This window comes from Mirounga angustirostris, unplaced genomic scaffold, assembly GCF_029215605.1.
Source record: "Mirounga angustirostris isolate CCGP_5_RB_7025 unplaced genomic scaffold, mMirAng1.0.hap1 SCAF_6, whole genome shotgun sequence".
Lineage (NCBI taxonomy): Eukaryota > Metazoa > Chordata > Mammalia > Carnivora > Phocidae > Mirounga > Mirounga angustirostris.
In genome coordinates this window covers 33,447,605-33,463,024 of record NW_026991714.1, presented here as the reverse complement: position 1 = coordinate 33,463,024, position 15,420 = coordinate 33,447,605, and the positions used below count along the sequence as shown (strand labels likewise).

The 15,420-nt window shown below is 42.0% G+C and overlaps 1 protein-coding gene across 1 annotated transcript; it reads right to left on the bottom strand.

The window, feature by feature from the left end:
* Window positions 1–279: 279 nt before the first annotated feature.
* LOC135364817 (complement receptor type 1-like) lies at window positions 280–14,344 on the bottom strand. Its single transcript, XM_064595519.1, has 4 exons — window positions 14,142–14,344; window positions 5,733–5,818; window positions 3,553–3,780; window positions 280–476 (listed from the first exon to the last, which is right to left on the bottom strand). Exons 1-4 carry the CDS (start codon window positions 14,342–14,344, stop codon window positions 289–291), a joined length of 705 nt encoding a protein of 234 aa, XP_064451589.1. The 3' UTR covers window positions 280–288.
* Between the last annotated feature and the right edge of the window lie 1,076 nt (window positions 14,345–15,420).

The window sequence follows — 15,420 nt, the reverse complement described above, 5'->3', positions numbered from 1 at the left end:
TCCTGGGATCGAGCCCCACATCGGGCTCCCGGCTTGGTGAGGAGTCTGCTTCTCCCTCTCCCACACCCCCCTGCTTGTGTTCCCTCTCAGGCTGTGTCTCTCTCTGTCAAATAAATAAATAAATCTTAAAAAAAAAAAAACACAACAAGAAAGAAAGGCTGACCGACAAAGTCTACCCTCCATTTAAATGCCTTGGGCAAACCTAGATGTCTTGCCTACAAAATTTGAACAAATTAAATTGGATCCCACAGAGGCCTTGACATACGTGAAGGAGCTCCCAGGATGGCATTACTCACGTCTACAGATACCTTCGGCACTCGACCAGGCCAAGTTTTCTAAGCAGGTGATAGAAAACATATCCTCAAAATACCCAGGGGAACATTCATAATTCAAAGATGTCCCAATCGGAAACTCAGACTCATCAGTCAGGGTTGTAGGTTTGGCAAACGGAAACTCTTCTGGGGCTTTGCAGTAACCTGGAGAGCAAAATCACAGGAATACCACAGTGAGCAGAGTGATTTCCACCCTACTTCCTCATTCTTTCCAATGAAGCTGGTAGATGCGCTCAGAGAAACAGAGACTTACAATAATGGCAAAAGGTTTTCTTCCCCTTCAAGTTACTTTAGGATGGTGCTTTCCAACAGCATCTACTCATCAGGAAATTTTTTACTACTTGGAAGACTATTCACCCTTCTGGCCTTTCTGCTCTTGTTTCACCAAAGCAAGAATTTTAGCTAATGGTTTCATGTGTCAGGCCTATTAGACTGCCTGTGTGTAGGGTTAACCATTCATATTCTCATTTCTTGGTGTTAATATGCTCACGTATATCAACACATATTTTACCTTCTCTCTCCATTTATTCCTCCCTACCTCCTTCTCAGGGTATCTTCCATAAGCAGCTTCTCTGGCTCTAAATAGCAGTCACTGCTTGTAGTGGGTTGAATGATGTTCCCCCAAAAGGTACACCCATCTAGGACCTCACCATGGAAGCTTACTTGGAATAAGGGTCTTTTCAGCTGTAATTAAGGTAACACTCTCAAGGTGAAATCAGATTTTTGAAAGGTATTTAAAAATTGTTTACTTCCTTGATATATTCTATTTAAAATCAATTGATATTTGTAATGCTACTGCTTTTGGCATAAATATTTATATATATATTTCCTTTTCTTTCTGTGGATTGCTTTTGTTTAGTGTTTTATAAGGAGCTTTTAACAGTGTGATTGGGGGAATAAAATTTCTAAGTAAAAAAGAAAAAAAAAAAACACTGGTGGGACCTGGGTGGCTCAGTCGTTAAGCGTCTGCCTTTGGCTCAGGTCATGATCCCAGGGTCCTGGGATCGAGCCCCGCATCGGGCTCCCTGCTCTGCGGGAAGCCTGCTTCTCCCTCTCCCACTCCCCCTGCTTGTGTTCTCTCTCTTGCTGTGTATCTCTCTCTGTCAAATAAATAAACAAAATCTTTAAAAAAAAAAAAAGAAAAAAAAAACTAAGATCGTCCTGGATTACCAGGGTGGGCCCTAAATACAATGATAGGTGGTATCTATAAGAGAAAGGACAGGGACTTTTGATACACAGAGACACAGGGGAGAAGGCCATGTGAAGACAGAGGCAGGGATTGGAATGATGTGTCTACAAACCAAGGAATGCCAGGAGCCACCAGAAGCTGAGAGAGGCAAAGGATTCTCCTTTAGAGTCATAGGAAGGAATGCAGCCCTGCCAACACCTTGATTTCAGACTTTTAGCCCTCAGATCTGTGAAAGAACACCTTTCTGTTGTTTTAAGCCATTTAGTTTGTGGTAATTTTATGGCAGCCCTAGGAAATTACTGACCATTTTCATTTTGATGCTAAGCCAGATATTTAAGAACAATGACAAAACAGACTAAGCCATTGAGCAGCTTTGTCTAAGCAGCTATGTCTTATTAGTGAAAGGGTAGATTGCGTGCTGCATATTTTGAATAGAGTCTGTACTCAACTATCTCCTTTTTGGAGGAGACTGCTTCTTCTTCTTCTTCTTCTTCTTCTTCTTCTTTTTTTTTTTATTCTTATGTTAATCCCCATACATTACATCATTAGTTTTAGATGAAGTGTTCCATGATTCATTGTTTGTGCACAACACCCAGTGCTCCATGCAGAATGTGCCCTCCTCAATACCCACCACCAGGCTAACCCATCCTCCCACCCCCCTCCCCTCTAGAACCCTCAGTTTGTTTTTCAGAGTCCATCATCTCTCATGGTTCGTCTACCCCTCTGATTTCCCCCGCTTCATTCTTCCCCTCCAGCTACCTTCTTCTTCTTTTTTTTTTCTTAACATATATTGCATTATTTGTTTCAGAGGTACAGATCTGAGATTCAACAGTCTTGCACAATTCACAGCGCTTACCAGAGCACATACCCTCCCCAGTGTCTATCACCCAGTCACCCCATCCCTCCCACCCCACTCCCCACTCCAACAACACTCAGTTTGTTTCCTGCGATTAAGAATTGGAGGAGACTGCTTCTATTTGCCCATTCAATATGCATGGCTGGTGGCCTAGGCAACTTCATTTAAAGAAACCTCACTGGATTCTAATATAACCATCCAGCTGGAATGGGAGGGACACCAAAGAAAGGTTAAAGGCCTTTCATCATGTGTTGCTTTTTCTCATTGGCTTGCTTTTCTCTCTCATGTGGTATTCCAAATCTGGTGCCACATTCCCAGTATACTCCCGCTTCCACCTTGGGAAGGCCTACAGTCAGGCCTTAAGAACCAGGTGACCTCCAGGCTTTAGGAAGAAAAAGCCTCTTCCTTTTTTGCACTCTTCCTTGAGCTGATCTTTCCTTGCTTCTAACTCTCAGAATGGAAAAGTTCAAGGACAAAGATTAAGGTGGGGCTCAGAAGCCAGGTGACAAATGGGCATACTTTGAGTCAAGGTCTTAAGCTACCAAGGTCGAGTCTTTTTGGTTACTTAGCCTATTTAGCATAGGACTAGCTAAAGCCTTAGCTAAATAATATCCATATTGCCAGTTTGATCCTTTGCATGCCCATGAACTTGTGGGGGGTGTATATCAGTTACTCTGGCATTGGTTAGTGTTCATACCAGTTGTTCTCCAGTCCTCTCCAAAGAAAACGTATTTCTTCTTGATTTATACACAATGCTTACTACTTTCCCCTCACCCTTTCCTCTCTCCTCTTACCCCACTCTGTTCGCCACTGCGCCAGCAAGAAGAGTTATTCACATCTTACTATTCAAACACCCTTCCCTCTCTCCTCTTACCCCACTCTGTTCACCACTGCGCCAGCAAGAAGAGTTATTCACATCTTACTATTCAAACACCCTTCCCTCTCTCCTCTTACCCCACTCTGTTCGCCACTGCGCCAGCAAGAAGAGTTATTCACATCTTACTACTCAAACACAGCCTGGCACTGCTGGACTCATCTGTTTTAGCTACGGCATGCAACTCCGATACTTCCACTTATGACGATGTTAAACTCACAAACAAACACCATAATCTTATGGAAATATGAAGGATCTTGGCCGGATGTTCTGAATCCATTCGGGGTACATGGGTACTAACCAGCAGGACCAGCAGGTTCACAGCGAGGGGCAGGACCGCTCCAAATGCCCCTCCCTTGACTGTCACTTGTGCAGTGGATGGTGCTCTCCCCGATGAGGTTGAAGGTCATCCCTCTGGCTGGGTGGTGGTCACACGTGTAAGTAATTTCCTTTCCATAGGGAATGTTTCCCTGAGAAGTTCCGGTGTGGTGCCCATTAAGGATAGAGGGAGGATGTGGACAAAAGATTTCTAGAAAAAACACAAGTGTTCTAAGTTACATTAAAATGTTTATATTTTAATCTGAGTTGATTCCACAATTATGGGATGTGCTGTGACGGTGTTGCCAATTAAATAATTAACTCTCAAAAGAGTATAAACCACAAAATAAATATATTAGGTCTCTGTTGAGATGCTTCTGAATGAAATGACACTGAAATCAAAGCCCAGAAGGGACTTAATCATCCTGAACTCTTGGGAGAGTTAAGATTTCTGGATAATTGAGAGCTCATTCTTTTAAAATAGACAACAGTCTTCTTAATCCCAATGAGAAGAAAATCAACCATTTAATAAGAAAATTATCCATCAATTCAACAGGAATTTTTTGAGGACCTACTCTTTATCAAGTACTATTTTAAGCACAAGATAGAGGAAATCTTTTTTGACATCAAGGATCTTCACCCCAGAGAGATCTTTCAAAATATATTATACATTTACTATTTGTCTATCACTGATTTAATCTTTTCTTGATGACTCGAGGCTGTTATGCTCAAAAACAACATGGATGGTTATAGTAATGCCATCACAATGAGTGAAACATCCCACTGGTCCTATGCACGATCCAGAAGATGCAGAAATGTTATGACTTTTGAGATATTTATTAGTTTTTACAGGTTGTTTTCTCATTGTGGAAATACACATTTCTTCTTTTGAGCTAACTGTCTGGAGATATTCCTTTCCCTTTCTGATTTGATCTGTATTTGGGAGAGGATACCGCAGCTTGAAAGAATTATGAACAATCAAAAGGTGGAATAGCTTAACCAATGTTTACAGTCTAGTGAGTGATCTGGGTTCATGGGAGTATTTTTATTTCTTTCCTTCATACTTCTTAACTATATTCCAGGAAAGTTAAGGTTTTCAAATAGCTGACTTCCAGATATGAAGGATGTAATTATTGAGTTTCATTATATAAATCAATACAAAATTTCCAAACGACTTCAGAGCAAAATATTCATGTGAAAGCATTTATTATAAACATGTATGTTTCAATAGCTATGATCAGAAGATGAAGCAACATCCTGTTTGATTTCATGAAGAAATAAATTGGCAGATTGAATATATTAGTAGTATTTCTGTATTTAACACATTATATTTCTGTCCTCTTAAAAACAATTATAAACAACAGGAAAGCAAGGTCCTAGTCTGTCTTCTTTACAGGTGTATTCCCAATATCGAATTATTTTATTGCATTACCCTATTTTTTTTGTAATAACACTTGGTATTATCTGAAATAGTCTATTTATGTGTTTGCTTGCCATTATTTTTAAAGATTTAGTTATTTCAAGGGAGAGAGAGAGAGAGAGCACAAACAGGAAAGGCAGAGGGAGAAGGAAAGAGACTCTCAAGCAGACTCTGAGCTCAGCTCTGAGCTTGATGTGGGGCCCGATCCCATGACCCTGAAACAGACCAGAGCCAAAACCAAGAGTCTGACGCTTAACTGACCTTGCCACCCAGGGGCCCCTGTTTGTTATTTTTTTGTCTTTCCCCCTACACAAGAATATAAACAACATGAAAGCAGGGTCCTAGTCTGTTTTGTTTACAGCTGTATTCCCAGTGTCTAGAAGACTGGTTGGCACATAGCAGGTGCTCAAAACTATTTGTCAAAAGAATGAGGCTAAGAATGAATAGCTGATCGAGACAAAGATAGAAAAGTTATCATTTTTTGACAGGAAAAATGCTTCAGGCTCTAAATTTCCCTCTATCTATGAAGTATTTCTCTCCATTTGTAGCACACATTATGCTTATAAACATTATAAACACATGATGAAACAATCCTTGCAACAAAGAGAGATGTTGATCCAAAGTGAAGATCAATAAAGGGGCAAATATTAGGTAATTTTATAGGCAAAACACATTAAACGAACAAACAAGCAAACAAAACACGGAGGGAGGTGCCGACCTGAACAGGCATTCTTTGTACTCACGTTCACACACAGGAACACTGTGATTCCAAAGGCTTTCTGTTCCAACCAAGACGCAGTAACTAGCAGAACTGCCCTTTAAATGGAACCTGAGGAACAAAAGTCACAGTGAATGGGTGAGCGCACCATTTCTCCCATTCTGCTGAAATACAGTTTAATGCCTGAGTTAAATCCCAGGGGGAAAAGCCCAGCTTGTTGGCTTTCCCAGCTGATAGAGACTCTGAAATCAAAACATTTGGCAGGATTGTGGTTTCCAGTGAGGATAGAGCAATAACAACGGTGTCTGGTTGTCGACCCTCAGGAGGTCATCTGTCCCGCCTGCCCTCGGACAGCTCCCTGTCTGTCTCTGTGTGGAGCTCTGTTCTCTAGGGCACACCACAGCATTTTCCTCTCTAGTGGCTCAGGAGGAAAACGACTCCCAATTCAAGCTGGTCAATCGGAGAAAGTGAGGAAAGACAGCAGAGACTGCTGTTTTTGGCCAAAACTTTTGGAATGCTCCTGAATGATGCCTGTGGCATATCCACATTAGTGATGAATCAAGCCAAATTATCTAGGACAAATAAGAAAAGGTGAGAAGAGATGATTCTCTGGAGGCCCATCCTCCTAAAACATCTGGCTTATTGTCAGAGCAGCGGCTGCCTGGATTGCCTCCAGGGCTTTGTTGGGTGACAGATATTTGCTGCCTGCCAAGGGACCCTCAGAATATATTGAGGACACCTGCTCTGTCATCCATGATTTTTACCTGTCATCCATGATTTTTAATTTTGCCTGTAAAATTACCTAATCTTTGCCCCTTTGTTGATCTTCACTTTGGATGTGTGTTGGAACATAATACCAAGGTCATTAAGATTCCCAGAAACAGTTCATGACAGAGCGGGGCAAGATGGTGGCAGAGTAATGGACCTCATTTCATCTGGTCCCTTGAATTTAGCTGGATAGCTATCAAACCATTCCAAACACACACGAATTCAACTGAGATGTAAGAAGATTTATCTGGATCTCCACACGCAGAAAAATGACTACTTTTTACAAGGTAGGAGGTGCAGAACCTTGAATCCTTGGGGGAAATATCTGAAGATAAGCACAGGGGGAGGAAGCTTCCATAAGCCAGTCGCCGGAAAGTGATATAACACCAGAGCAAAAAAATCGGGACCCTTGGAAATGTACTCTAGTGAAAGGCATCCCCTTCTGAAAAGGGCACAGGGGGCGAATAGGGCAGAATTCTAGGTGGATCACTGTGGTCTCAGGATTCCAGGAGACTCAGAAAGAATGGGGGAGCCCGAACCAATAGAGTGTCCAAGCAGTGGAGCGAGGACACTGGTTATGGTCAGGGAGCCCAGAGGGGACTTTTTGCTCCAGGCACCAGAAACTGTGAGCTGAGCCAGTAGGGAGACCGCCCTCTGCCTAAGCACCCTGAAAAGGACTAGAAGGTGCTGGCTGTCTAACATCCTAGAGGAGATATGGAATGGCTTGTGCCCATGACAGGGACAGCTCTCAGAGCAGTGTGGCCCACGAGGAGATGGTGGGGTGGCACGCAGCGTGACCTAGGAGCTATGCACCCTAGGAGGGTGCACGCGCGAGCCCAGGGTCACTGGCAGTTGAAGAGTCACAAGGCACCGAGGCGCTCGAGGTTCCCTGTGACTCCCCTGGGAGAGGTGCTGCAGGCATGAATTGTGTGAGTCTGTGGAGTTGGGACATGCCCAGGTGGAGACGGATTGATCTGGAGTATTTGTTGAGGTGCGGGGGGGGCGGTGGACCATGACATTGCGGGGCTGGGCCAGAAATTACCCCACGGCCACGTATGCTCTGACCCTCTAAAGAGAAGCAGAGAAGCAGAGAAGCAGAAAGAAGCCAGGGAACCAAAGCCATGCAGCCAAACAGCTCACATTAAGCCCATCCCCCTGACAAGGGTTGGGGCAACTCCACCCCGGCAAAGAAGTCTGGGGGACTGAGCAGCAGGCCCCTCCCCCAGAAGACAGACTGGAAGAACAGGTAAATGATAAGCTTATTTTGCACAAGACTGTAAAACCCCAGGGCCAGGGGAAAATAATATAGGGAGCTCCAGGTGTTCCCTCACAACTCGCTTATACTTCAGGCTAAAATTTTACATTTCTTTTTTAGTTTCTTTTCTTATTCTTTTTTTTTTTTTAATTAACCCTGCTCCTGTTTCAAATAGATTCTTATTTCCCAACCTATGTTTTTAAGTTGTTTCTTAACTTCTTTTTTTTCACATATATGTTTTATAGATTTATGCCCCATACTAGCCCGTTTTTCACTCTATTCAATATTATCTTGAGATATATGTAAGTTCTGATTTCTTTGCAATTTGGGGATATAGTGTCTTCTAACACACAGACCAAAAATCAAGCAGGAATGAGCAGATCACCCTGCTGTGTCCACCCTGAGAGATTATAATCTCTCTCCCCACCCCCGCTCTTTTTTCCCCTCTTTCTTTTCTCTTTCTTTTTTATTGTTTTGGATTATCTTGGCTTTGGTGGTGTATCTGTGGTAGCTTTTGACCACTTCATATTTTTTCTAAGGTGCATTTTGCTTGGGTCGTGATTGATATTTTGGACTCTGTACATTCCCTCAAACATCCCTCAACAGAATGACAAGGAGGAACTCCCAACAAAGAAAAGAACCAGAGACAATGTTCTCTGCCACAGATCTAATGGATACGGATATAGGCAAGAAGTCAGAGATAGACTTCAGGGTAGAAATCAGGAAGTCAATAGCTGGGCTTGAGAAAAGCATTAGTGACAATATAGAATCTGTAAGAGCAGAAATGAGATCTAATCAGGCTGAACTTAAAAATGCTATGGATGAGATGCAGTCTAACCTGGATACTCCAACAGTCAAGGTAAATGAAGCAGAAGAACAAATTAGATCTAGGAAAGGAAGGAAGCTGAGGAAGATAGAGATAGGCAGCTAGTTGCCCATTGGAACAGACTTAGAGAGACAATGATGCAATGAAATGTTCCAATGTCAGAATTATTGGGATCCCTGAGGGGGTGGAGGGAGAGAGAGAGAGGACTAGAAGGTATATTTGAGCAAATCATAGCTGAGAACTTCCCTAATCTGGGGAAGGGAACAAGCATTCGTGTCCAAGAGGCAGGGAGGACCCCTCCCAAAATCAATAAAAATAGATCAATGCCCCAACATATAATAGTGAAGCTTGCAAATCTTAGAGCCAAGAAAGCTATCCTGAGAACAGCTAGGGGAAAGAGATTTCTTAACATATGGAGGGAGGAACATCAGAATAACATCAGACCTATCCACAGAGACCTGGCAACCCAGAAAGGGCTGGCAAGACATATTCAGGGTAGTAAATGAGAAGAACATGCAGCCAAGAATACTTTATCCAGCAAGGCTGTCATTCAGAACGGACGGAGAGATAAAGAGCATCCAGGACTGGCAGAAACTGAAAGAATCTGTGACCACCAAGCCAGCCCTGCAAGAAATATTAACGGGGATTGTATAAAAGAAGAAAGACCTTAAGAGTAATGTAGACCAGAAATTAACAGAGATAATCTATAGAAACGGGGACTTTACAGGCAATACAATGACACTAAATTCATATCTTTCAATAGTTACTCTCAACATGAATGGGCTGAATGCTCCCATCAAAAGGCACAGGGTTTCAGATTGGATAAAAAAGCAGGACCCATCCACATGCTGTCTACAAAAGACTCATTTTGGACCTAAAGACACCTCCAGATTGAAAGCAAGGGCATGGAGAACCATTTATTATGCTAGTGGACCTCAAAAGAGAGCTGGGGTAGCGATTCTCATATCAGACAAATTAGATTTTAAGCCAAACACTGTAGTAAGAGATGTAGAAGGACACTGTATCATACTTAAAGGGTCTAGCCAACAAAGAAATATAATAATTGTAATTATCTATGCCCCCAACACAGGAGCAGCCAACTACATAAACCAACTTTTAACCAAAATAAAGAATCATAATGATAATAATACCTTAGTAGTAGGAGACTTCAACACTCCACTCACAGCATTAGAAAGATCATCTAAGCAGAAGATCAACAAAGAAACAAGAGCTTTGAAGGACACATTGGACCAAATGGACTTTGGAGATATATACAGAACATTCCATCCTAAAACAAAAGAATACTCATTCTTCTCGAGTGCACATGGAACTTTCTCCAGAACAGATCACATATTGGGTCACAAATGAAGTCTCAACCGATACCAAAAGATTGAGATTATTCCCTGCATATTTTCAGACCACAATGCATTGAAACTGGAACTCAACCACAAGGGAAAATTCGGAAGGAATGCAAACACTTGGAGGTTAAAAAGCATCCTGCTAAAGAATGAATGGGTCAACCAGGAAATTAAAGAGGAACTTAAACAATTCATGCAAACCAATGAAAATGAAAACACATTGGTTCAGAACCTATAGGATACTGCAAAGGCAGTCCTCAGAGGGAAGTACATAGGCATCCAAGCGTCTCTCAAAAAATCAGAAAAATCCCAAATGCAAAAGCTAAGCTCATACCTAAAGGATATGGAGAGAGAACAGCAAATAAAGCCTAAACCAAGCAGGAGAATAGAAATAATAAAGATTAGAGCAGAAATCAATGAAATAGAAACTAGAAGAACAGCAGAACAGATCAACGAAATTAGAAGCTGGTTCTTCGAAAGAATTAAAAACATAAATAAACGTCTGGCCAGACTTATTCAAAAGAAAAGAGAATGGACCCAAATTAATAAAATCATGAATGAAAGGGGAGAAATCACAACCAACACCAAGGAAATAGAGACAATTATTAGAACTTATTACCAGCAGCTATATGACAACAAACTAGGCAATCTGGAAGAAATGGATGCATTCCTGGACACTTATAAACTACGAAGACTGAAACAGGAAGAAATAGATGATCTGAACAGACCAATAACCAGTAAGGAAATTGAAACAGTAATCAAAAACCTCCTAAAAAACGAGAGTCCAGGGCCAGATGGTTTCCCAGGGGAATTCCACCAAACATTTAAAGAAGAAATCATTCCTATTCTACTGAAGCTGTTCCAAAAAATAGAAATGGAAGTAAAACTTCCAAACTCATTTTATGAGGCCAGCATTATCACGATCCCAAAACCAGACAAAGATCCCATCAAAAAGGAGAATTACAGACCAATATCCCTGATGAGCATGGATGCCCAAATACTCAACAAGATCCTAGCCATTAGGATCCAATAGTACATTAAAAGGATTATTCACCATGACCAGGTGGGGTTTATTCCTGGGATGCAAGGGTGGTTCAACATTCGCAAATCAATCAATGTGATTGATCACATTAACAAAAGAAGAGACAAGAACCATATGATCCTCTCAATTGATGCAGAAAAAGACATTCAACAAAATACGGCAAACTTTCCTGATTAAAACTCTTCAAAATATAGGGATGGAGGGAACATACCTCAATATCATAAAAGCTATCTATAAAAAGCCCGCAGCAAATATCATTATCAATGGGGAAAAACTGAGAGCTTTTCCCTTAACGTCAGGAACACGACAGGGATGCCCACGCTCACCACTTTTGTTCAACATAGTACTAGAAGTCCTAGCAACAGCAATCAGACAACAAAAAGAAATGAAAGGCATTGAAATTGGCAAAGAAGTCAAACTATCTCTCTTCGCAGATGACATGATACTTTATGTGGAAAAACCCGATAGACTCCACCGCCAAATTACTTGAACTCACACAGCAATTCAGCAACATGGCAGGATACAAAATCAATGCACAGAAATCAGTTGCATTTCTAGACACTAACAATGTGACTGAAGAAAGAGAAATTATGGAATCGATTCCACTTAAAATAACACCAAAAACCATGAGATACCTAGGAATAAACCTAACCAAAGAGGTAAAGGATCTATACTCTAGAAACTACAGAACACTTATGAAAGAAATTGAGGAAGACACAAAGAGATGGAAAAACATTCCAAGCTCATGGATTGGAAGAATAAACATTGTGAAAATGTCCATGTTGCCCAGAGCAATCTACACTTTCCTGCAATCCCTATCAAATCACCATCGACATTTTTCACAGAACTGAAACAAACAATCCTAGAATTTGTATGGAACCAGAAAAGACCCCGAATCACCAGGGTATTATTGAAAAAGAAAACCAAAGCTGGGGGCATCACAATGCCTGATTTCAAGCTATATTACAAAGCTGTGATCATCAAGATAGCATGGTATTGGCATAAAAACAGACGCATAGATCAATGGAACAGAATAGAGACCCCAGAAATGGACCCTCAACTCTATGGTCAACTAATCTTTGACAAATCAGGATGGAATATCCAATGGAAAAAAGACAGTCTCTTCAATAAATGGTGCTGGGAAAATTGGGCAGCCACATGCAGAAGAATGAAACTGGACCGTTTTCTTACACCATACACAAAGATAAACTCAAAATGGATGAAAGACCTAAATGTGAGACAGGAATCCATCAAAATCCTAGAGGAGAATGAAAGCAGTAACCTTTTCGACATTGGCCACGGTGACTTCTTTCAAGACATATCACTAAAGGCAAGGGAAAGAAAAGCAAAAATGAACTTTTGGGACTTCATCAAGATAAAAAGCTTTTGCACAGGGGTGCCTGGGTGGCTCAGTCATTAAGCGCCTGCCGTCAGCTCAGGTCATGATCCCAGGGTCCTGGGATCAAGTCCCACATCGGGCTCCCTGCTCGGTGGGAGGCCTGCTTCTCCCTCTCCCACTCCCCCTGCTTGTGTTCCCTCTCTCCCTGTGTCTCTCTCAAATAAATAAATAAATAAAATCTTAAAAAAAAAAAAAGCTTTTGCACATTAAAGGAAACAATCAACAAAACTAAGAGGCAACTGACAGAATGGGAGAAGATATTTGCAAATGACATTACGGATAAAGGGTTTGTACTCAAGATTTATAAAGAACTTACCAAACTCAACACCCAAAAAACAAATAATCCAGTCAATAAAGGGGCAGAAGACATGAACAGACACTTCTCCAAAGAGGACATACAAATGTCTAACAGACACAAGAATAAATGTTCAACATTAGTAGCCATCAGGGAAATACAAATCAAAACCACATTGAGATATCATCTTACACCAGTCAGAATGGCAAAAATTAACAAGACAGGAAACAAGTGTTGGCGAGGATGTGGAGAAAGGGGAACCCTCTTACATTGTTGGTGGGAATGCAAACTGGTGCAGCCACTCTGGAAAACAGTATGGCGGTTCCTCAGGACGTTAAAAATAGAGCTACCCTATTACCCAAATTGCACTACTCGGTATTTACCCCAAAGATACAGATGTAGTGAAAAGAAGGGTCACATGCACCCCAATGTTCAGAGCACCAATGTCCACAATAGCCAAACTGTGGAAGGAGCCGAGATGCCCTTCAACAGACGAATGGATAAAGAAGATGTGGTCCATATATACAATGGAATATTACTCAGCCATTAGAAAGGATGAATACCTACCATTTGCATCGACATGGAGGGAACTGGAGGGGATTATGCTAGATGAAATCAGTCAAGCAGGGAAAGACAATTATCATATGGTTTCACTCATATGTGGAACATAAGGAATAGTGTGGAGGCCCACAGGGGAAGGGAGGGAAAACTGAATGGGAAGAAATCAGAGAGCGAGACAAACAATGAGAGACTCTGGAATCCGGGAACCAAACTGAGGGCTACAGAAGGGAGTGAGGTAGGGGGATAGGGTAACTGGGTGATGGATATTAAGGAGGGCAGGTGTGGTGATGAGCACTGGGTGTTATATGCAACTAATGAATCGTTGAACACTACATCAAAAACTAATAATGTATTATATGTTGGCCAATTGAACATGATAAAAAAAAAGTTCATGACATTATTGGAAACATGAGCATCAGTCTTCATGTTCCTTCAACACAGACTAATTCTAATTAGATGACATAAAACTGGATTGAAAAATACTCCTATTTACACTTTTGTTCCTATTCCAAATTCCACTATTGATTGGTTTAAAATTGTTTTTTGAAACACTCGTGCATATGACTTATTTTATAAATAACTTTCTTTGACATACCAACCTTTTTTTTAACAACCACTCTGCAATATTCATCCTTTCATGCCTGCAAATTACTTTTCATTCATACATGTAATGTTTCACCTAAATATTCACGATCTGTTGTTATACTTCTGCTGTTCAACAGTGTATTTAGCGTTTTTCCTTTTCAAGCACCTGTTCATGGTTCTATCCGGTTCCTACCATACTTCCCAATCACTGTTTCAGATATTAGTCTTTTTAGTACTTCTTTTCCGTTAGGCAGCTTGCTTTTTGGATAGATCCTCACTGCCCACCATGTCAGCATATTAGCATGGAGTACTAAGTCCCCCATCTCTCTGCCAGGTCACACTCACCCCTCATCACAAACGAAGGACACTTTTGCCCCAAGCTGGAAATTCAGTGGAAAGAGCACACGGCCATTAGGGAGTTGGTCCAGGAAGTCCACACATGATTTCACTAGGAAAACCACCACAACAAGGAAAACAGAAGTAAGATGGCCGTGTGAGGACCAAAAAGATGGATCTGCAAATAGATGAAAGTGGGGGCACCTGCACATCTTGGGGCTGCTGGGCTCCAGTCTCCCTGGGGCGTGCAGCGCAGAGAAGCAGCCCCTCGGAGATCATAGCCGGGCTGGCAGCTGTAGAACACTTCGTGCCCGGGGAAGAAATTGGTCTCTTTGCCGGCGGCGCGCTTACCATGCAGAATTTCTGGAGGCGACTGACACACTGCGGAAAGAACAGGTGCCAAGCACCAGTCGGTTATGGGGAAGTGTCTTTTGCTACATTCTAACCCTTCCGAGGAGTTACAGACTCATCATTCAAGGGGAGTGCAGGTGTAACAAAGGAAACCAAATGATACTCCCGCCCCTCCTTTTACTGTTATGAAGTTCAGAATATGGAAGGGAGGTAGCTAAAGGCCTCACAACTAGAAAGAGGCTGATAATTCAAACTGAGTTCTTCCTGGCGCTAGGTCAAATGTATGGCCAGGCCCCCAGGGGTGCTTTCTTTAGTGCTGGCTAGTCAACATGGAATTATTAGCCCTATTGTAAAGCATTGCCGTGAAGAGTAAATGAGATAAGTCATTTAGAGTGCTTATTGCCTAGCTGACTAAAGAGTGTTCCTCAGTTTTCAGGGTATCTGAGAGATACTGAAGCTGGTATTTTGCCCTGAGGATTGCTCAGTATGAGAGTCCCAAACGTCTCCTTCCTCGACTGATTAAGCTCCCGCTTTCAAAATGAAGGCACATATACTTAAGTGCACACTTGCGTGTGCGCACGCATGTGCGTGCACGCACGCACACACACACACACATACACACACACTTCCTTAATTTCATGCTTCATCCCCCCACATTGACTGCACGGATCACCATGCATTCTACTCCCAGAACAAACACTGATCTCCTGATCCTCTTGCAACCCATGCCCTTTGTTGGTCCCTTCAAAGCCTCAGTCAGACTCACCCCTAGAGCAGCTTGGCAACTCTGGCCCCCATTTGTTTTGGGCTTGGCATTGCACACTGGAGGGTCCTTTAATGACAAAGCCGGGCTCACAGATAAACCTCACAAATTCATGTAAGGAAAATAAGGTTTTGCTCTCAGATACCCTTATTGCATTTTCAACGTCTGGAGGTG